The following is a 24282-nucleotide window of genomic DNA, read 5'->3' as shown; positions in this document are numbered from 1 at the left end:
AGAGAAGGGGAAATTTGATAATCAAATTCTCATATTTCAATAGTTCATTTTATCTTCAACAGAAAGAACAATAAGAAAAGGGAGGCTTAACTGAAACACAAACAAAGAAGCGGGAATTAAAAAAAAATAGACGCTGAAAACTAAAGTTCTCTGGGAAAAAGAAAGTGACAAAACAAAGAACAATCAAGACATTCCATTATGTAAGCAATTGAGTACTTTAACATGCATTCAGTTCCAGTTGCCAACAGCATGGTTCAAGTACTCGAACACTTATTATGTATGCAATGATAACTACAAAGAAGTCAAATCATAATGAGGAGCAACCTAAATTCAATTCCTAATCTTATCAATTCTCAGTGTGTAAAACGACATAGGATTCCCAAGCACTTTTAACACAATTCCCATAATTTTTTTCAAATTAGGCAATGAGTAGACTATTCGATGGTAAAGAGCTTCTTCCTGCTTATAAAAGACCCTGCCACAACAAAACATATCTCAACAATTCTCTTCACCTAAAGCATGCATCAACTTAAGCTCAACATGAGAACCCAGAGCCACATTCATCTTCTTTTGATATGGCTCCTGCTTGCAACTTCTCAATACCACTACTACACTACTAATGCTCAGGCTCTTGAATCAGGTAAATCACTCTGGAGGATTTCTCTGCTATGCTTAACCTCAAGTGCGGTCATGTTCCACCCAAGTTGCAGGGGATGTCCCAACAGATGGGCTTTGACATGGAACTCTTTAGTCACTGTCTTCTATTTTTTTAAATTTTTTATAATGGATATAAGTGTCACAAACATTTTATCAAAAATTCAAATCATTAAACAGAGCAAAAAGTTGTATATGGCTGAGCAGATTGTACCTTGCTTTCTTCAATATTTAATAAAAACTTATCTTTATTTCATGGTGGTCACAGTTCAGTTCAAGCTCAAACCTGCACTACGCAGTTCAAGGCCAGGGTCGGGAACCAGATATGCTATACATACTCAGGTGTGTGGATCTCAAGCAGTACATATATTCATGTATATTTATATATAGTCAACGTAAAATAATCTTGCATTGACTGTTTTACATCTTTATACAATATTGAAATACACAGGTAAGTGGAAGGAAGAGGATTCATAAAACTCCATCAGGACCCAACCCAGCAGGCAATCATCGCCCCCCATCTAAGCAATGAAATATTACCCACTTGTACTTAACATACTAAGTAGAACAAATTAAGGATCATTACATTGGTTAGAGACCAGAGAATGTCAGTTATTTTCATGTACGTCGGACGACCTCAGCTTTGAGGATGTGCTTGAACAAAATTGGGATTTAGAAAATTTAAATTCTAGTTTGGTTATACATGACCAAATTTTTAGTGTAAGATAACATGTATGTAAATCTGAAATTACAAGTTAACATCTACGCATAAAGTACAAGTTTCGGAGATGGATTTCTAACTTTCTAACGCAAGGGTTCTCATGGGCAAAATATTAAGCATCTAAAAGAACAATAATCATCCTAAAGGCTCAAGTTATTTGGAGAAGGGTGAAAGTGGAATACAAAACAAGTTTAAATCTGCTGATTAAAGCTTCCAGATTATATGAAAACCAGCTGCGCTGATTTCTTAGCCATGTTACTTTAAACAATCTAGAATCTAATAACTTATAAGAACAAGGAATTAAACATTCAGTACTTATCTTCCAAGATATTGATCACCATGAACAAAAACATACAACTTTGCTTCCAAAAATGAGAATCGCATCATGTAAAACCTTAATATCATTTTACATCTATGTGTTTCGATTACTATGGACCTATGGTAGTTATTACAAACTTAGTACTTAATTTGAGCTTCTCATAATTAAAGAGTAAACAGAAAAACTAATTAGCATGATTTGTATTATATCTCAAAATTAATGAACCAACATATAGTCGGAGATATATTAACAACAATACTCTTGGCTGAGATATACAGGACTCACCGTGAACTACAAACTTAATCAGTATACAGTCAATTTACACAGCACGCTTCCTTTTTGATCGCTTACTTCTCCTTGGCCGAGGAAAGTCTGGAAGATCTTTACTGGCAGTAGAAGCATATGCCTCTTCTATGACGTCCTCACCCTGATAAAACGTTGTTTGAATCAGTTTTACAAAAGCCAAATTCCATAGATAAATAACACTCTAAAGTTTACTAGTCAAATCATACAGTGGTTTACATGCTGACTAACAGAAATCAAATCAATATCTAAATCTCTCTAAAGTTTACTAGTCAAATCACACAGTGTTTTACAAGCCTATGTGAAGTCTTCAATACTTTAAGCTACAGAGAATGAGTCATTTTTCCATCAGTAAAATTAACATTACTTACTGGTTTTAATGCATAAATGAATTTGAACAAACTCCAACTTGCATAGCCATTTACATACATAAACTGATTGGAATCAAAATATATGGGCTACCAATGCATGTAGCACAAAATAAAGAGTGTGCTTGATTATCCAATCCATGGGTCTATAAAGTTTACTGTTAGGACAATCAACTAGCCATGTGAGCCCAAACATGCCAACTAATATAATCTTCTTAAACATGATCATGAAAATTGTAATGCATATGGGAATGTTCTATCTTCAAAACACCCACATGTTATGAGAAGACTTTCTTCGGTAGATGATATTCATGCATAAATAACAAAACAAAATGGAGAACAGGCTCATCAAACTAAAATCATAACACTAATAAAATTTTTACCTTGTCATTGTTCTCATCATCTGAACGGTCTTCAGAATCAGATGCAGAAGCCAGTGTCTGAGAATCATCCGGTAATGCCTTGTTCACCTTTTTCTTTTTCTCGTCTTCTCTTAACTGCTTAAATCTGTTTATCATCAATTTATGTTTTGTCAGGAATAAAGCTCTATTAAAAAATAATAAAAGAAAATGATAATATATGATGCATTCCGCACTGACCTACTGCCAGGTTGCGCAGGCTGAGAATCTGATCGCTTTGCACGTCCTGCTGTAATGATTCCACTTGCATTTTCATTCACAACAGGCTTAGCACCTCCTAATTTTCGTAGCCATACTTGCTGTGCTGTGCTAAGTACATTGTTTGTGAACCTGAAAGCCACATTGTACAATTTATAAATAAATATTTCATATTACAATTGAAATATGAAGTTACTCCAAGGGTAGGTAGCGGCTGCAGCAGCACAAATTTAGTATTGTCCATGCAGACAACTAATATATCATAGGTTATACCATAAGCACCAGAAATTATGGACTTCAAAAAAGAAACAACACACCAAAATCACATCTAAAGCCTTTCGGAAATTCCTAAAATCCCTGATTAGAGGGACTCTAAAGAGAGCAACAAACAGATAATTATGTTCCTTAAGAGGGAGCCTTTAGGGAATAATAATATGCAATGAGAACCAACTGGTATATAGTGAATTAATAGTTTAGTATATTGCACGGACAAGAAGAAAATCAAATTAAATTTGTCAATCAGAAACCAACCAGTAAATTGATAATCCTGAAGGAACGGACAAGGAGAAGTAACCAATCATGAGTGGTAGAAACTTAAGTACAAGAAGTGTGTTCTTTTGATTTGGATCATCTGTCTGCAAAATGAAAGTTATGGTTATGAACAGAAAATAAAAATAAAATAAAATATCTAATATAATTTAAACAATCTAGCTTGCATCTGAAGGACTCATATTTGAGTCCTCAACTCCCTGCAACCAGATATTTGTTTCATAGTAAGAAAAAGAACAAAAGGGAAAACAGAGAAGACAATATCAACAAAATTCTTTACCTGTGGAGGCTTCATTAGCTCCATCGAAACAAATTGAGAAACAACAAGGAGGACAGGTAAAACTAGGTATGCAGCGGTGTCAGACCAGCCTAATGGTGGATGCCCATCCTGCACAATTAAATATGCATTATACTAACAGTCATAATGCACATAGTTGTGACAGAAACTTAAATATTTAATGCCCCAGTATTAATATGAATATATGATGCAACAAATCAACTCCAAGCAGGTGTGATCACATTGCTATAGAAAGGTGCAAGTCCTTCACATTTCGTGTGCCCTCTCATCCACCTACATCACTTATTTACGATTGATAATATTCATCTAAAGATTCACAAGTATGAATTCAAAATAGTACAGCTATTATTGAATGAGAAGACTCATCCGACTACTAAGACATCTACTTTTCCAACCTCACCTACCGGGCTTCACTTCTTTAGGTGGCAAAGACAAAAAAGAAAGGATGTTTCACCTCAAATTCTCTTTCTCCTTGTAGTTCTAACTAAACTTATTTAGGCATACACTTTCCTCCCTGTTATCGAACTTAACTTATTAAGACTTGCATTTTCCTGCCGGTTATCAAACTTATATTCCATCGGCTTGATAGGTAGAAAGAACAACTCAATTCACATATCCTCATGGATTCCCGTTCTTTTCATCTGCTTATTTTTCAGGAGCTCTTCAATTCCATATCCCTCCTCCCAATAACCAAAAACGAGAGAGAGAGAGAGAGAGAGAGAGAGAGAGAGAGTAGTGGTTTATCCGTGCCTTACATATTACATTAAAATACTACTCTTCAAAATGCGGCCATTTGGAGTTTGGCATGTCTTTTCTGTTTATCAGTTTGATAGAATTACATATTGGAGTGAGCTGTTGAAATTAGAACAATTGAACTACAGTGATTTGTGGGTTGATAAAAGAGTAAAAGAAAGGTGAAAGTAGGGGAGTCCAGGTTTATTCTAGAAGCATTTTATTAGATCTTAGCTAATAACAAATTTTATCAACTATAAAGCTATATAGCCATATATGAAGGTAAAACCTAAAAAGAGTTGTAAGCCTGAATGTTCTACAAAAAGGCCTATTTAAGTTGTTAATAAATTAGAGTTCCTAAATTGGTGTCTAGCATGACACAGTACACTTACACTAAAGGCCGATTAAACTAGCAGCATACGCAATTGCTAGCTTTCAATGTCATTAAAATCACATAACTTTCTTACCACAAATGGAAACAGCCAAGAAATTCCTGATCCACTTTGGCGAGCAGCGATGGTAGTTGGACCACCCAAAGAGGGGATCCAAAAGAAACCTTCTGTCAACAATCCCTTTTGAGTGGGAAAAAAGGAGGAAAAATATAAAAATCAGCAGTGTTGAATGTTTTTATGATGATAGCCATTCTCAACACTGAAAATGTGATACCAGACCTGTTAGTTACCTCATTTGCCACATTCGATAGAGCTTGGTATAGTCCTATCCAGACTGGTATTGTGGCCAGAGTTGGTAAACAACCTGCATTAAAGACCGAGTTAGAACATCATAATCTGTCTCAAGGCAACATGCCCCGTAAATCAGGTTAAATTCGATCACCAACTAAACATTGTCAAACCCCTTAGTTTTACCTATTATTACAGGCCTAAGAAGTCCTCAAATTCATGTAAGATGTAATATCTGTCTACCTAGAAGTTATAACAGAGGGTGTTTCGGACACAAGTACAGTGGTGAAGCATTCATGCAAAATGTAAACACATATATGAACATAATTTTGCTCATGGACAACGATTTACCTGCTAATGGATTAACCCCAGCCTGCCGATATAGCCGTGATGTCTCAAGTTGTATTCTTTCCTATGAGCATACAGCAGTAAACTAGAGTTATTAATAGAACATAACAGTGGAAATAATCAAATATAGCAACAATTTGTCCACATGATGCTTATAGTAAGGTTTATCCTCAGTTCCACACCTGGTTTCCTTTATATCTTTCTTGAATGGCTTTGATTTTTGGTTGCAGGTTTTGCATAGCCAATGTAGATTCCACCTGCATATAAACTATATTATAAGCGACAAAAACACTAAAACAGCACAATTTATTCAGCAAAATTAGGCCAAACACCGAACCTGTTGCTTTGTGAGAGGCAATGTGGCAACTTTAACGATAACAGTGAGCAATATAATTGCGAAACCGTAAGCATATGGCACATGCACAGCTGAAAGTCCATCTTTCAAAATCTATTGCAATTCAAACAATCATCATTATCAGCCTCCTCAATTATCCTAACAAGTTATCAAGAAATGACAATTCCGTAAAATTCAAACTACCTTGAGCACGAACTCCATGCTGTCGGAGATGAAACCGAACCATCCGCCACTCTTCTGAGGCACGTCGACAGCAGCGTCGCCGGCGCCGGAGACGCTCGGGTCCACGGCGACCGCAGCATCGGCCAGCGTGTAGAGAAGACCTTCTGCTCGGGTGTAAAGCGCCGAGAGATCGACGCCGGAGTCGAAGGGATTGATCGGAGGCACGTCGTGGAGGCTGAACTTGATTCTGGTGGCGACGAGTCCATTTCCGGCGCGGTGGTAGGGGAGCGTGTAGGACACGCGGCGGGAGAGGGAGGGGAGAGAGGTGCCGATGAACGGCGTGGATGAGAGTAGAGTCTTCGCCATGGGAGAGAAGAGTGAGTTGTTGAGTCTCAGACTCTCTCTCTCTCAGTGGAGAAGAAGATGAGGAGGGGATGGCACTGGAGGAAGAATAGGATATTTTTAATTTTTATTTTTTTGTCATCCGTTATTTTACTAGTCGCCGAAGATTTAGGCGCGGCAAATATAATAGTTTTTGTTTGGAGCCAATGGGTAGCGGCCACGTTGGGATGGGGTGGGCGGTTTCCTTATTTTGGTGGATTGCGTGGGTACTCGGCTCTCAAGGTTGACGTGGCAGATGTTGGGTTGCTAGATTAAGAATTAATTTAAGCCCAACACGTTTATGGTATGGTAATTAATTAATCTACTCTTCCAACTTTAAATGCCAGCATACATGGTTTTCGAATTTGATTATGTGCGTTTTGGAATAACTGATTTTTGGGTGTTTCAACTACCGTAGATAATACAACTACCTAGCTATGCGAATTTATCTAACAGTTCACTGTTTGTGGTTGTGATTTTAAAATTTCTCAGGATTCATATATAATTTTCTATGTTAGTTTGTATTTGATTTATGACTTGGTGAAATGTGTTAGATAGAAGGTGTGTGTGTAAAGTAGTGATAACGAAGAATTTTGAAGTTTTGGAGAAACCTTCCATATTAGGGATTCGAACTCGGCTAGGAGAGGTAAAAGCTGAGAGCATTGACGATACCATCCTCATGATTGGTGGCGAGGTTGAGGAGGCCCATTGAGATGTGACACGCTCTAACTCTTAGAAGATGCTAAGCTCGTTCTGGACTCCACACACACATTAATCTCGGCCATAGTTTTTTTTGGGCGCTCTATATATGCTAGAAATTTCAGAGTTTTATACTCTATATATAAGACGTCAATTAAAAGAGTTCTGCTAGCTTGTTGCCAAACATGGGGTCTATGTGATTAGATTAGGCATGACAGTCTAGTCCCCTAATCCCTTATAACAAACGTGATGCACTTATAAATTCTATTGTGTACGTAGAAATATGTTAAATGTGGAAACCTCTAGTAGAGTTTACATTATCAAATCATTCAAATGGGGGACCGGCTTTGAGAAAGTATTTGCTCTAAAACAATGAGAATTTTTCTATGCACAAAGGTGTGCAAGCCAATGACCCAACATTTATTATGTAATCTTAACCATTAATATATTATTTAAACAATCAAACAATGTTATTCTCAAAAAATAAAAAAAACCAATCAAACAGTATGATAAATGCAATCTAACCGTCTATTCAAGTTGGTTTAAATACATCTCGTTCATTTGTTCCTCTCTACTAAAACAATGAATTTATGACCTAAACTGCTTGCTAAAACGTCATCGGCAAAATTTGCCTCCATGTAAATGTGGTTAAAGAAGACCGAGTCAAGTTTTATCTATAACGTACGATTTTTAAGATTATCTGATATGGGAAAGTTGTTCCGTTGATGCAGTCAACAATATATGAGCTTGGAGCCAACTTCTGGTCTCGTACTTTGTTGATTTCTCCGTATCTAAATAAACAAACATTTTTGGTAGTCCGATACTTTATCATAGATGGTAATTGATACTTGATACGTTAGCATGGATAGTAGCTAATTAGATGATGAATATCTCCAAGTAATGAGCGGATTCTCCAAAAGGTATCATGCAAACTAAGCAAGCAGACGATTCAGATTTTAGCATCTCAAGCTCCTTCCGCTTCAATGTTAGAAAAACGTATGAATCCAAACATATATATAGACAGTAGTTGATACTTGATATGAAGGTGCCATATCAAGTTCTAGTTCTCAAATGCTTAATGGCTGTCGTTGAGACATAGAAAAGGGAGAAAATGGACAAAACTAAACAAAAATAATTAAAATAAAAAAAAATAAAAAAAAAAAAAAAAAAGTAAAAGAACAAACTAACTATTAGTTTAAGAATAAAAAAAAAAAAAAAAAGAAAGATACGTAGATGTCATTCATGTCAACAAGAAGAACTTAAGGAAAGGGTACAATTTGTTAACCTTGAAATAAGACCATATACCACAACCTAAGACAGATTCAAACTCTTCATTTATATTTATTTAGCACCCAATACAATACCAGAACCCACCAGCGAGAAACAACATTAATTCAGTTCAATCATTCACATCTGCCTTGTCCTCCACTGAAAAAATCGTAGAAACTTGGCCGCTCACCATGACCCTCGACAATCCCAGAAGAGCTAACGAGAGCGGTCGAGTTCTGAGCACAGTTACCAGCTAAACTAGAAAGAAGGCTTTCATCTCTGCCCTGTAGGAGGCCTGTGGGTGTCAAAGGAAACAATGGCAGTGTTTCTGGATCATCTGAGTTGCTCATGAATCTGTTAGTCCCATCATTGAGATCAACACTGCAGCGGCCCCCTCTGCCATATCCATGGCGCATTGGCTCAAACCCTCCACCACCGTTGCTGCAAGTTCTTGTTGGCACATCCAGTTTCTCCATTCTTGGTCTCCTCTTGACCCCAACAGATTGTGGAGGCACCATGGGATGAGATTGTGGACATAACCCTACTTCACTTGGAACTGGCGGCATATAATAAGGGCTGCATATCACTGACAAAAAAAAAATCCAAGTAGCTAGATTAAGATATGCGAAAAACAATAATCAGAACTCACAACTGTAGCTTGTGATTACAAAATCAGAAATCATGGATATACACAACGGGTATCCATACACAACATTCTCTCACACTCAACCTGTTATACAACAATCAGTTATATAAATCATACCCAGAGTTTCATGAAGAGTACAGAAACATATATGTATATATCGTTATATGCAAGTACGATCCACTTCAAAGATGAGGCAAATTATTATGTTTTTTTTCTCTGGGTTTAATTCTTGGATGCAAAACAAAAAATGAATTTTTATATATCAAACTTTTAGCTAGATCTGCGGTGCCATCAGAAAATAAAAGTTTCTCAATCTGGAAAAGGCCATCTTGTTGCACCACAGTTATAATACATATCTTCAAAACTAACAAGACTGGAAGCCAAACCATCTTTCCACAGCATCATTGATAATTTCATATCATGTCAAGCAGTGAATATAGTTCAGTCTCCCTCTTGTAAAAAAATATTAAGAAACAGGAAAAACAAAAAAAATCAACGTGTTCATAGGTTCCAGTAATGCAACAAAAAATAGCAGTAAGCAACGTTGTTCTTACCATTTGAGCAAGGATATTGGGGTGGAGGAGGAAACAATGGATACTGAGAGACCGCCGCCGTATGAAGAAAGCGGTTGAAATAAGCTAAGCTAGCTTCCTGCTTCTCCTTCTGTCTCTGCCTCGCCTTGTGATTCTGAAACCAATAAAACACATTCTTACCCTCAATGTGACCGTAAGTCTTCAGCCTCGCCGTTACCGCCTGTATGAACTCGGCGCTCGGAGTCCTCATCCCTTTCTCATACAGATCTTCCAGGATAGTTATCTGCTCCTTCGTCGGATTCCACCTCGTTGTGTTCTCCAGCCCAACTCCAAGTGCCGATCCACCCTTCTTCACCTGCTGATCCTCGCCCTCCATAGCTAGCTGGTTTAGTTTGCTTGTTTTCCAGAGGTTCTGGGAGAGACAATGTGGCTTAGCTAGCTAGGGTCACTTTCTTGCATGGCGATTTGGGACTATTTTATAATGGGAGGAGGAAGACATGGAGAGGAGTCAAATGGAAACGACAGGGATAGAGAAAGAAAACGACAGGTGATTGACATGCGTATTGGTTTTTGGTGCTGAATGTCGCTGAAAAACATGGCGGGGGAGCGGCCGGGATTGGGGGAGAGAAATGACGATCTTGCCCGTGACGGTTTTCGCTGCGTTCTATGCAATCTGAGGTGATTGATTTTGCTGTTCCTTAAATTTGCCATCTCGGGAATGACAGACACTGACTGGAGCCTATGAGGCTACGGGGAAGGAGGGTAGAACGGTCATTTAACGGGAAAAGACAGCCGGTTGGGTTGTAAGGTGTAGGTTAGGGCTAGGCGTTGGGAATGAAGTGGAAGCAGATAGGTGCAGAGATGGAATTGAATCGATTAGGGTTTGTTTTTATGGCTCTGGTTTGGGTTTGGTTTACTGACCAATAGGGGAATGCCACGTTTGTAGAAACAACCACTAATTTAAATCCCACTAGTAGTCTAGGGTTCAGATTTACTGATTGTCATGGCTATTTTCCTATACGCATTTTCGTTTTTTTCTTGGTTTTTTACACTGCAAATATGCATCCCAAATATCTGTTATTTTCCCAATATCAAAAGGTTCACAAGCAAAGAATTCCATTCATATAAACTTTAATTTCGTAATTATTTTTAATTTCAAATCGGAGCGGATTCAGTGCACCACGGTGCACTTGAACCATTCATTTATCCTAACAGTCAAACCAAACGTTTTCAATGACCGAAAAATTTAAACTATGGTAGAAACCAAGTAACTACAGTAAAAAGACCTATCTACCTCTCTTCATCTCCTCGCTAGCTCTCGATCTCTCCGCCAACGAGATCGGAGAAGATATCACCAAGGAGACAGTTAAGGACTTGAACTCTTGAACAGTCTCTGCGTCACCGTCAAACTCACCGTCCAGAACCAGGCCAAGGTCTGCCGCCACCATCGTCATCAAGGAGCCCAAGGAATTCGAGCTCGACCGGCGAAGACGAAACGAAAGGTTGTGGTCGCCGCCACTGGCGAAGAGTCTCGAATCTTCGAGTTGTTGTTTCAGGTCGATGGTTCGTCGATTGGATTGAAAAGGCTCTCTGGGCTCTGGGGTACCCAATCTCATTTCAAGCTCTATATGCTCAAGGTAAAAAAAGGTCAACATTTTTGTTTACCTTTAAACAAAGAAGGTCAAGAACATCAGGAATGGATGGATTCGACAATGACTCATCGAGATTGCTAAGATCAGAAGAACACCATATTTGTTCTTGGGGAGTTTTGGATTTGTTGGATGTAGATCATCTACAGTAGATGAACGAATGTGTGAGATTAGTTGGTGAAAGTCTGAAAGCAAGAATTCTTCATGGTGTTTTAATTATCGGGAAGATTTGTGAAAAGACAGAAAACCCAGATTCTAGAATCTGGAGATTGAAGAAGAACCAAGAAACCTAGCTATAAAACCTATAAACCAAGAATTACCTTGATTGATTTTTATTAATCTTTTGTGTTTTTACAGTGATGATGAGTTTTTTTTCTTATTTTCATGCTATTAACGATGTTAGTATAGGGGTTAGTGCCATGTATAAGGTTAGATCAAATAACGAAAATTCTTGCATATACCAAGGTACAAGTGAACCAAGTATTTATTAGAAAATATTAACCGTTGATATTTATACTTAACTTTTTATTTAAATATTAAATAATAGGATAAATGTAATCCAACGGTCTATTCATCTTGGTTTAAGTGTACCTTGGTGCTTTGAATCCTCTCTGATCAAATAGATGGCTGAGATTAAATATTGTTATTAGGTTCACTTGTACCTTGGTGCATACAAGAACTTTCGTTCAAATCCTCGTGAGAAGTGCATGGTGATGTATAAAACGTTATTATAGGTAAAGACATACTAAAACCATTTAGCCTCGAGCCCTTGATCATATTAAATTTGTTATTAATCCCAATGTCATCCCCATCTATTTGCCACAACCTTTGGTAAATTTGGTAACTGAATTGAGTCACTCACATGCCTTTGAAATTAATTTCTGCATAATTCCATTGTTTTGCTTTTCAATGCTTCAAACTATGATATATAATTTGTGATCAATGTTCCATTTACAATTTAACGATTTGTATATATATGTGTGTTCTTCTTTGAGATGAACGATTTTACGGTGTATGTTTATGCAAGTAGTTTATAGTACTAGACAACAGTATTGTTGTTTATGCCTAAAAATTTTGGGGGTCTGATTTGACATCGCTCAGTTCAGCTCTTAAACAGATCAAGGGAGTTGTTTCGGAATTTAAGCTTATTGGGCTGCCATGTTTGTCCACAGGGATCAACCCTCGCAACCTGATACTAACACTGCTAGTTTGAGGAGAAATGGTGCGAGAAAGAAGAAACCATAGCTAGCTAGTTCGAGAGAAATATTCTTAGAGCATTTCCAACTGCTTTCCCATTTTCTTGAACTTCTCAATTTTGGGGAATATAGAGCTCTTTTTAGGTCCAACAGCTTCCCCATTCCATTCCCCAAAATGGGGATGAAGAAGAAAAAGAAGTCTTCATTCCCCAAATTTGCAGCAAAGCCTTCCTTCCCCAAAATTAAATTTTTTACGTACTCCAACAAATTTAAAACAACAATAAAATATTTGATTGGGTAGTTTATTGTTACAATGAAATATATAATGTTTTTTTTGTTATAATTCATGATGATATATTATATTTTATTGTTGTATTAAATGCCGAAATCTCTAAAATGGAGAAGCTGTTGGATTTTGATCATAATTTTTTTGGAGAATTTAGCTTTGCTTTCCCATTTTAGAGAAATTTTGGGGAAGCTGTTGGAGATGCTCTAACAAAGGATTTATAATTTGTGTTGGATTTTCAATGACGCAATAAACAGTTTTTAACGTTGAATTATTACTGGGCTAATTATGTTTATTGTGAAAATGTGAATGATATATAAATTCATGGAGGTGAGTGCGATTGATCATGCGCTGCCCCTAGACCGATTGATGATAAGGTGGTGCGAAGTTATATGCAAAAGGAGCGAAACACTATGCTTATAAGCCATAAATGCCTGCAGATCGATCCATAGCACGACAACACAATCAGTACGTGATCCAAATTGGAATTGCATGCTTGATTAATTGCATGCTCGATGAAGTTGTTGAAGTTGCTCTTTGATTTGAACCACTCTTATGCATGACTGACTTCCTCTCGATGGAAGTGATCGAATGCTAGCTAGAATGACCAGTACTCGTGTGTTTCCCTCCAAGTTCTGGGTATCTCCAGATCGACTTGTGTTGCCTTAATGAAATGTTTAACTGCTAAAGTAAAATCTACTTTCTAAGAAAAGATCTCTCACGTGAAATACATAATGCTCATCATGTAAACAATATATATGAACATGCCATCTCGCTCTTTAATTGCCTCTATGATCCTGCATATATCAGAGATGCACTTCCAATACGTTACGTATAAAGGTCAATAACAGGTACAGGTGTGCTTATATATAATGCATGCGTAATTAGAAGGGTTTAATTGGCACCGAGTATAAAGCTAGCTATATACGTACATATTGTATATTATTATATATATATATATATATTGAGTTCATTTGACATGTTGATGTATACCATGCATGTAGTGGCTATTTGTTTGTTGCGTGTTATGCTTTGCAGCTTATGGTTGTCGACGACGGCCTACTTTTCCCCGAGAACATGCTCCGCCTGCATTACCCTTTAACCTCTGTGCATTTGGCCGGACGTAATTCAAACTTTGCTCTAAAATTCATCAAACTCTCTCCCTATATAATAAGTTCTCTTATTTTGTGATGTGATCGAAATAAATCATATGTACTGTGGTCAAGAGGGCCAATAATTAAGATTTTAGATTAGACTAGCTAGAGAACGCACAACAAAAAAGGCTATGGCGAGGGCGCGAGGGCCATCATGAATATAGTAAAACCAAAAGAGGAACACCGTAACCAAAAAATTTCGCAAGAACATGAGAAAATATGGAAACAAATTACCCAGTTCATTAGCTGGATGAACAAGTTGATCGGAATTCGGGCGACAATAGCAAGCAATTATTTTTCCGATCCAAAAATGGTTCTGATTTGATCTATCAGCTGTGTTGATCGATCATGAATGAACCCATTCCAACCAATAAGGGTCCACTCGGTCCCTGCATGATAATGTGATAGATAACTGAAAGGGAACATATATAACTGCATACTCATCGAGATCGGCGGCCTAATTAACCAAGTTAGTTTCGACTTTCCACTACCATCTGCCAACCCAAATTCTGACCTTTCCATACCTTCGATTAATGTCTGACCATGTTAAACCAGCCTAGCCTGTTTCAATGTAAATACTTAACTTGTAGCAAATTCTCTATCGTTGCCTTGTTGGTTAAGAACATAACTTCAACTATTTGAAGTCTTAGGTGTTTATAAACTTCTTCTTTCATATTCTTTTTTGGTTCGTGTTACAAGCCTAGAAATGTAAAGAATCGTTCTAGGTTTGATCCGTAATTCCATATTTGGAGTTTACATGCATGATCTATGTTATGTATGAGCTTCAAATTATCTAGATACATGTTATTCGCTTACTGCTTGCATGCATCATTTGTAGAAAGCTTTTGTAATGCAGCAAAGAAGTTTGCATGCATAGAAATTGTAGAGAACTAGAACTGGAGAAACAATATCGATCCTCGTGATAAAATAGAAGACGAGTCTGCAATTGTGAATAATATCCGCTTGAGACATTTACCTTGTTGGTAGAAACTCTCGAACGAAACATGCATGAGCTTTCATAAGAGATGCATTAACTTGAGTACGTGATCGAATAACAGATAAAGAAGCTTAAGAAAAGATGGCTTGGGACATTTACCTCATATATTGATGATCTTCTTGAATGAAACATGCATGAGCTTTCAAAAAGAGTATACGATCGACACGATCGAACAACAATATATGAGGTTGTGCGACCTAATTTTTTGAGATTTCAAGTGAATAGGCGTCTTCAAGAATGAAATGATTCAAATTATAAGAGGCTTACTTGTTAATTTGTTATTAAGCTTTTTAAAGAAATCACAGTTAGTTATATAAAGGTGACGTACGTGTTGGTGTTTTAGCATATGCAGACAAATAAGACAATCTAATTAATTGGTCCAGAAAAAAGAGGTCGTTTCTATATATTTTTGCATTGGAAATACTTTATTTCCTGTCAGATCGATCTCTAAGTTATTTGTTCCAAACGAATTCGTCTCAGGTAATTGGTTCAAATAATATACAACTTCCATCGCCTCCCATCGCATGCACTACTCCAAGGAATTGAAAGAACAAACCCAAAAGAAAAAGAAGGGAAAAATTCCATGCCACCATCTGTTAGTTATTTTACATCTGCTGGCATAAGCTTTACAGAAGCTTCAGTATGGTAAAGCCAGCTCTGCGTATGTAGATGTTTCGTGGCTGACGAGTGTTCTTTGGCTCTGTCCTCTCTAATCACGCTCTGTATTACGTGGATGACCACCTTCGGTCGTATATGCTCATCAAGACGGTGATCGATGCTTTCATCGTCCCCATTTTTTTAATCTGTTTCATAAATTAGATGATACTAGATTAAAGATTAGTACAATCTTTTAGAAGGATTATATCTTCTAATCAATCACCATTAATTAAGAAAACAATACACATGTAGAACGGGGCACAAGCTAGAATGGCGTTGGACGTCGACAAACTTCTGCCACTTCCATAAGTACTTGGATTTCTTTTTACATTGCTAGGGAACAATGGATTAGTTGGGAATCCAAACATTTATCAACTAAAGTCATTCATTTATAAACAAAGATTATTCATTTTAGCTAGGTAGGTATTTCATCGGCACCTTTGATCAGAGAGTAGACTTGTAGGCGATAAGCAAAGAATAATGAGGATAACGATTGTTATCTCTCATTACATAATAATCTTATGTCTAGTGTATTTAATTTGTTTCACTAGGAAAAGAGGAACAATAGTATGTTATCTCCCCTCCATACCTCACTATTTGGGAAATTTTATTTTGGTCGGACGTTACTAAAACGAGTTCATTTGTTATGATATAGTTTGACCGATTGTCAATTTGTGTGTATTCACTCTAATTACATCTTCAATGAGAAAGTGAACCGACTCTAAATGCATTCTCGGCATTCAATTTTTGCTTGTTTAAGTTTGATCATTTGAAAAGTTTTTATCTTTCATCTTCTGCTTTTCTCATCTAATAACTAGGATTTGGTAATTTTTGCAAATTATTCAATTTGAATTCAAGTTATAACTTATAAGGAAAATGTTTTTGCTTAGTTGTAATTTGTGGAGTAAAAGCACACAAATTACACATCCTCTTTTAGCACAAATTACACATTGTGGTAAAGCCAAGTAAGAATGTACTAAAGTCGAAAATTACACACCCTTTTTGGATCCGATAAAATGAGGAATCAATCATCTAATTGATTTTTACATTAACTACCATACATAATTTAATCATCTACTGTCTATACATTAAGAAACAAAATCACATTCAAATTTCAAAGATACCACCTAGTCGGAACTCTCTCTGTTTTTTTTTTTTTTACCAATCTTTTAAATCATTAAATGGCACACACGCTTTTGCAAACCCATGTGAGTCGCTTTCCAGTTTCCACCCATTAAGCCCACGCACATACTCCAAATCATATAAAACTTCAAGTGTCTTCTTCCTTCAATCACCAAAACCAAAATGCAAAACAATCAAAAGCCTCTTTTCATGCTCCACCAATTTCATTTTGACTTCTGCTCCAGAATTATGCATAGTTTATAAGCAAAGATTTCACTTTCCATTGGTTCTTCTCTAATCTGTGGCTCTACCAGTTCTGGGTGGTTGAACTCTTAAGGTAAGTTTTTCTTTTGCGCGGATTTTTCACTAACTCCCTGATTTTTCTCCTAGCGTGTGTTTTAGGCAAACTTCCATTAGGATTTTTAGTGTGAAATTCCCAAAAATAATAGTACTTGAATATAGTTTTTGTAAATTTCTAGGAATATAAATTTGATTACCTTTTCTTGTGGGATTTGGTTTACAGTGACAACTGACAAGTGAGAGAATCTATAGCTATGAGGCTATGGTCAGTCCAAAGTTAATTGTTGTGGGGATGCAAAATTTCAGGGCAAGATGACATCTTTGAGTGGATTAGGGATTGGCTTGAGCTTGGTGTTTGGGTGCCTCCTCTTGGCTCTTGTGGCAGAGCTTTACTACTTGCTATGGTGGAAGAAGAGAATCACAAACAGAGAGATTGAAGATGAGAATTACAGCAACCAGCCAAAGGTACTCTTTCAATTCAGTTGCTTTAAGAAGCCCAGCTCTCTGCAAACCTTAAACAATAACATCAATTCTGAGGAGAATGTGAGAAACCCAGATGCCAATTCTGGTGAGCCAGATTTGGAACTGGGTTCCAGCAAAGATTTGTTGTTGAAGGCCAATTATGGTGAAGACAGTGTGGAATCAGAGCTCAAGAGACTGCACAATCTGGCTGGCCCACCAAGGTTTCTCTTCACAATAAAAGAGGAAGAGAAGGAGGATTTGGAATCTGAAGATGCAAAATCTAGAAGAGGTTCCAGAACAAGGAGTTTGAGTGATCTGATTTTGGCTGTGGATAACCCATTTCTCAATTCCCCTTTGCCTTGTTCACCTTTGAACCCTCTAGACTCTTACAAGCACCATGGATTCAACCCTCTCTTTGAATCCTCAACAGAAGCTGAGATGAACAAGCTGAGATCTTCACCACCTCCAAAGTTTAAGTTTTTAAGGGATGCAGAGGAGAAGTTGCTGAAGAGATTGATGGAAGAAGCAGAGAAAAGGGCATCTAGAAATTCTGGGCCTGCTCAAAATCAAGACTTTGGGGTAAAAGCTACATCTTTTTCGACATTGGGGACAGAAGAAAGAGATGGGTCTTTTATAAGACTCATTGTTGGTAAGAACAAGGAGAGTCAGAGAGAGCTTCATAGTGGTACTCTGCCACAGTTTCCTTCAAGCTCCTCCAAGGTACTCCCACTGGCTTCATCTCCTCTAAGCCCTTGTGAATTGAATCCCCATTAATTTACTCAGAGATCTTTGTCAATTCTATTCATCTGTTAATTAGTTTTCCAAGATGGTTAATTCTGTGTTAATTGAAAGGTTGAAAGGTTTTTGATTTCTTCTTTGTTCTGTTGTTACTATTTTTACTCCAGCTGTTATGGTAGGGTAACCATTAATCCATCTGAAACAGTTTTTTTTGCTGGAACTTCATCAAGAATTTTAGACAGAACTGACATTATTCTGCTTAGTGAATTAAGGTGTTTGTTAGTTCAAGTGGGAAACTTGTGGGGTACTCAATTTTGTACATTATTCCATTGTGTACTGGGGTTCGTTAAATCATCATTCATTATCATGAGTGTACCCTCATTCCTTTAAGGAGGAAATGATAGTGCTTCATTACCTTTTGATTCTTCCTTAGGTTCTTTATACAATAGAAGTATAAAGTTACAAATTCGAATATAGGTACCAATCACCTGAAATTCTTATATACAAGCCCGGAGGTTATTGCAAGTTTGATCATGTTGGTTAGGTTTGCTTTTACAGAGTGCAGTCAAATTCATTTTAAGCCATTTTGTCAAAAGTGGACAACGGATGCTAATGACTTTAGCACAATATGGTGCACAGCTATCTGCAATTTGAATTGATCCGCAAGGAAAATTGGATAGTGGAATCATATCCCTTTCAACTACAGGTTGGAACACACACACACACACACACACACACACACACACACACACACACACACACACACACACTGTCACACACTCACATTATTAGCTTAGTTTGACATGCTGATCCAAGAATTTTTCTTCTGCTGGATATCACATGTCTCTAACATGCATCCTTCACTTGCTTGCGTACTCGTTCATCCCTCGGCATCTTCATTTCACGAAGCATCTTGAGCACAACCTCATGAAGACTAGCAAAGCACAAAGACTAATGCGTTGTTGAATGAGTTAGCTTATTAGCATAATGTTGAGTGAGAGAGTTTGCCATGCGTTGGATTGATATAGATGCAAGAAGGGAAGCATAGTACACATCAACTGAAGTGGAAAAGTAGTTCACAACTTCACATTATGAAATCTTGAAGTTAGAGGATCTGAAGCTTAAAAGGCAGGTATCAATTTATGATTTGACATTACAGGAAGACTTGGCAATCAACAAAAGAAACTGAGGGAAGTGCAAAACCAACTCCAAGTTCCCTAAATAAGAAGTAATGTCATTGTTATCACAAGACTTAGCCTAAAAGGTTGGCCCCAGCCTCAAGCATGTATCAATTCTCCAGTCTTAAAGAGATGAACATGCAGAAGCATCTGGTTTCATTAATATGGAGCGCCTTTGAGTTAGAGGTCCTAAAACCCTAGAACTTGCTGTCAATTTATTTGGCCCATTTTCATTTAAACCATTTGGCACTTCCATATAAAGTTTTCACTTTCAGGTCATTTTCAATTTCTTCAAATTTGGATTTCGATATTTATGAAATAAGAGCACCAAATCCAACATTACCCATCATGCCACTACCATCTCTCTCTCAAAGCAGATATTTAATTTACATTTGAACTTGGCTAGAATTTCTAGGCCTATCTGAGAACTTGGTTGTCCTGGTCTCTCATGGTTAGAGAAACAAACAATTGAGAGCTGTTCCATGAATATTATAGAAGCTGTTTGGTTTGACATGCTTAAAAGAATTTAGGCGCTCTTGTAGTTTTGCTCTTGACGTAAAACACCAGCAATCACAAGAATGGAGGAAACTACCAAGTTGCTATTATCAAGTCCAGGAAGAAAGTCGTTGTGGAGTAATTATTAACTGTGTGGATTTTCCGCTGTCCGTTTCTTTCATGCGTACAAATATGAATGTGATTTGACCAGGAGAGAATAGCAAGAGGGGTTTAAAATTCTTACCACACACTGGCAGTCTCTAATGGAAACAAGAAGTTAAGATTTTCAAATGCTGGGTAAAACTTGGCTTGTGCAAGTCGAAATTAGAGATGAAATTGCCCACATCCTACGGACAGAGAAGCCCATTTGAACAACAATATTGAAGTTTTAGACAAAACTATAGCATGAATACAAACTATGGCAAACAAAGTTAACTTAGAACCAATGAACAAAGACAGTGCATCATCGTCATCTAACCTCTCATCCCTTCAAACATAGCAATGAATCTTACAACATCAGAACATCTCTAGTATCAACAACAAACAACTTGCATAACACTCCCCTTTTCAAATGAGAAATTTTAGACTTTTGAGTTTCAGTTACATATGCAAATAATTGATTTCTTACGAGAACAATTTGGATCAAATAATTGCTTAGGATATTATTGATTCCTAACCATGAGACGCCATCTTTGCTATTTGCTAAAGCAATTTGTCCAATTTGCGATCACATTTGTTTCAAAAAACATGTAAGAATAGTGGAGTGCTGTTTGAACCTTTAAATTAGACAGGGTCCATCCACCAATTTAATTTCTTTTTAATACGCACTGGTCCATCAACTGGATTATTGAGTTTTTGAATGGCAATAGAAATGAAAATCAGTCCTACTACTAGGAGTAAGGTAGACTTTCATGCGCTCTCGTCACGAAAGGGGTAGAATTCTCCTCATAGTAACAAGATTAGTAGATTAAAACAAATTCAATAGTTGGTTAAATCATTATTGACGATAAGTAGTGGCCTGGTTGGTTAAGGTGTTAACTAACGATTTTGAGGTCACGGGTTCAAATCTCATTGACATATGTAGGGTGCGTGAGTTATTTAATAAAAAAGTTAAAAAAAAAATCATTATTAACAAGAATGGAGATCATGATGAGTAGAGATTTAATTAACTTTGATGTCTTATTTAATTGATTTTTCACCTTACATATATACACATATATACACACACAGTAGAACCTCAATAATGATGTAGAGTATGTGAATACGAGAATAAAGGTCTACTCATTCATTGATAGATTGACCTTTATATAGGCATTACATAGAGAATTCCTGTAAATCAGGGATAGATATCTAAGAGATATTTTAGTCTAATAAGGAGAAGATTCAGTCAAGACACATCATCAAGGATATGAATGTAAATTACTTCAATACTCCCCCTTGTGTTGCGTACCAGAATCACATGGCGCATGAACGTTACCTCTAAAAAAAAACTTGCCAAGTAAAACAAAAACCTCTTGGGTAAAAACAAGAGACTTGGTCGAAGGCAAAAAGAGCACAACGCGCCAACTACAACTTGAATGTAAAACATGTGAAGTAGACTCCCCTTGATATCTACACAATCAACTCCCCCTGATAATTAAATCATTTATGGAGTTCAGATAAGCGACGCATACCAATACTTTTCACATGCTTCTTAAGAGTAGATTTGGGTAGAGACTTGGTAAACAAATCTGCTACATTATCTTCAGAACTCACTTGGTTCACCTGGATATTCAAAAGCTGTTGCTGTTGCTGATTGTAGAAGAACTTAGGCAAGATATGTTTAGTATTATCACCCTTGATGAATCTCAACTTCATTTGTTCAATGCATGCCACATTGTCTTCATAGATACAAGTTGGTGCATCAGTGGTAGATGTCAACCCACTAGACTCTCGAATATGAGCTACTATAGAGCGAAGCCAAACATATTCTTTGACTGCTTCATGTAATGCAATAATCTCTGAATAATTCGAGGAAGTAGCAACAAGGGTTTACTTGGTAGATCTCCAAGAAATCGCCGTAGTTCCCATGGTAAACACATACCCAGTTTAGGAATGTCCTTTGTGTGGGTCTGACAAATACTCAGCATCAGCAAAACCGACTAACACATCATTCGGTGTCTCAGCATAGGGGACAATGCCACATTGCGTCAATTTTGAGCTAGAAGGAGCTTTGAAAGCTTGATTTTGGTTGGGGGCGAATATCTACTCAATTGCGGCATTAGAAGCCCTCAAGGACGCATAGGGGCCCTGTAGGGGCTTAGCCGTACGCGGCAGGGGCTCGGCTGTAGCGCTGCACGCGCAGGGGCGCGGCAGGGAGTGGCTGTTGCACAACCGCGTCTGCAGATGCGTGCAGGGGCTCGACAGACGCACTCAGGGGCGCGCTGCACGCTGCCTGCGTAGGCAGACTACGGCAGGGGAGCGTTGGGCGCTGCCTTACGCTGCCAAGCTGCTGCCTGACATGGCAGGGGCCCTTAGGGGCTTGGCCAAACTACCTGCAATGCAATCTTCAATTGAAACATCAACATTCATGTTCTCAACTTCGATTTTGTAAGGGAAAAACAAGCCCAAATCAATTGAACCCTTCAAGTCGTGAAGATGTGCTTAACACCAGTCTAATGACGTTGCGTTGGTGCAGAGCTAAACCTAGCTAACAAGTTTACTGAGAATGCAATGTCTGGTCTTGTGCATTATGTCAAGTATAGGAGAGCTTCAATAACGCTTAGGTACAAAATTTCTGCTCCAAGGACTTCCTCATCCTCCTCTTTAGGACTGAATGGGTCTTTTTTTTATATCCAGACTTCGCATGACCATGGGAGTCCCAAGTGGGTGAGCTTTGTCCATATTAAAGCGCCTGAGCATCTTTTGGACATAAGTTGATTGGTGAATCAATATTCCAGTCTCTCGATGCTCTAGCTCTAAGCCTAGACAAAATCGAGTTTTCCCAAGATCTTTCATCTCAAACTCGGATTTCAAGTAGGTCACGGTCTCATCAATTTCCTTGAGATTACCGATGATATTCATGTCATCAACATAGACAACTACTATAGCAAATCCGGTACTTGTTCTTTTAATAAACACGCATGGGCAAAGATTGTCATTCTTATATCCCTTCCCAATCAAGTAGTCACTTAGACGATTATACCACATTCGTTCGGATTGTTTCAATCCATATAGTGAACACCGCAACTTTATTGCATAGGCACTCCGTGGTTTAGAGTCACTTGATTTGGGTAGTGAAAGTCCATCAGACACTTTCATATATATCTCTGAATCAAGATCCCCATAGAGATATGCAGTGTCACATCCCGACCCTTATATTTTTACCTTATTTACTAGCCTGATTATAATAAGAATTTTACCGTCTCCGTAATTGAGTAAATAGTTTAATTGGTCCCTAGAAGGGTTTCGGGGACGATTATGTGCGGAGGATTATTCGTATGAGGAAAATACGACGACGGTAAAAATGGTAAATTTAGCTAGTAAAAGGTAATTTTTATTCGGGTATTTATTTTTTCGGGGTGTTTTTATTTTTGGAAGTTTGGGTTAAGTGTTGTGGACCGGTTTGGGGTGAGGCCCAAACCCTTTTTCTCTTCTCCCTCTCTCCCGATTTTCTCTCCTCCCACCCGGTTTTCTCCTCTCTCCACCCGGAAATTTCTCCACCGCCGTCCGCCGCCGTCCGGCCGCCCCAGACCGCCGCACCGGTCCCAATCGATCGGTCTTCAACCCAGCAACCTTCTTGGACCGGTGACAGCTCCCCTAACCCCGCCGTGAAGGAGCGGTCAACCCCGAAAGGTTCGACTGCCGGAATGGGTTTTTCGCCGGAGCTCCGTCTTCCGGCCACCATAGGTCGTGATTTTTGGCTCAACTTGTAGCCCTCATCTAGGACGTGAGGAGGCTCGAGCAGACGAGACCCCAGATCGACATCAGGCTTAGGCCTAATTAGTGAGTGGACTTTTATTTGAAATAATATGCATGCTATGGTTCATGATTGAACATTTCCTTTTGTTGGAGTTTTTGACGTCAATTAATTTTGACGCTTTTATTTCTCTTAGAGAGTCACCGAAAATGGAATTTTCGGTGAATATAAATATGTAATTATGAGAGAGTATGTATAGGAAATGCTAGCTAGCCATATGTGTCTGTCCACCTTAATGGCGTAGCATATAGCCGCATTATGGTGTGACGTGAGCGTTGGACGTAAGCGTAGTAGCCCTATTTGAGTGTTTAATTCATATAGGGGGTATGGACACATATTTATACACCCGTTTGTCCACCTTGATGGCGTAGTGTAGCACCGCATTAAGGCGTGACGTGAGCGTTGGACGCGAGCGTAGTAGCCCTATATAGACCCATGAATTTATATAGGGAGTAG

General features: G+C 38.0%; 3 protein-coding genes across 3 annotated transcripts; 1 reads left to right on the top strand and 2 right to left on the bottom strand.

Moving 5' to 3' along the window:
* Positions 1–1737: 1737 nt before the first annotated feature.
* On the bottom strand, positions 1738–6587 carry LOC101291905 (inner membrane protein PPF-1, chloroplastic-like). The gene is made up of 11 exons (XM_004294522.1): positions 6128–6587; positions 5927–6037; positions 5772–5846; positions 5593–5653; positions 5244–5317; positions 5029–5133; positions 3812–3919; positions 3514–3617; positions 2961–3114; positions 2749–2865; positions 1738–2121 (listed from the first exon to the last, which is right to left on the bottom strand). The coding sequence occupies exons 1-11, from the start codon at positions 6470–6472 to the stop codon at positions 2014–2016; spliced, it is 1362 nt and encodes a 453-aa protein (XP_004294570.1). The 5' UTR covers positions 6473–6587; the 3' UTR covers positions 1738–2013.
* A 2002-nt stretch (positions 6588–8589) lies between these two features.
* Positions 8590–10010, bottom strand: LOC101292586 (WUSCHEL-related homeobox 2-like). The gene is made up of 2 exons (XM_004295877.1): positions 9656–10010; positions 8590–9041 (listed from the first exon to the last, which is right to left on the bottom strand). Exons 1-2 carry the CDS (start codon positions 10008–10010, stop codon positions 8590–8592), a joined length of 807 nt encoding a protein of 268 aa, XP_004295925.1.
* Positions 10011–16868: 6858 nt separating this feature from the next.
* LOC101291610 lies at positions 16869–19197 on the top strand. The gene is made up of 4 exons (XM_004294521.1): positions 16869–17032; positions 17219–18177; positions 18754–18901; positions 19105–19197. Exons 2-3 carry the CDS (start codon positions 17308–17310, stop codon positions 18847–18849), a joined length of 966 nt encoding a protein of 321 aa, XP_004294569.1. The 5' UTR covers positions 16869–17032; positions 17219–17307; the 3' UTR covers positions 18850–18901; positions 19105–19197.
* Positions 19198–24282: the final 5085 nt, after the last annotated feature.

This window comes from Fragaria vesca, linkage group LG3 (genome assembly GCF_000184155.1).
Source record: "Fragaria vesca subsp. vesca linkage group LG3, FraVesHawaii_1.0, whole genome shotgun sequence".
Classification (NCBI taxonomy): Eukaryota; Viridiplantae; Streptophyta; class Magnoliopsida; order Rosales; family Rosaceae; genus Fragaria; species Fragaria vesca.
This window is presented reverse-complemented; position numbering and strand designations above follow the sequence as displayed.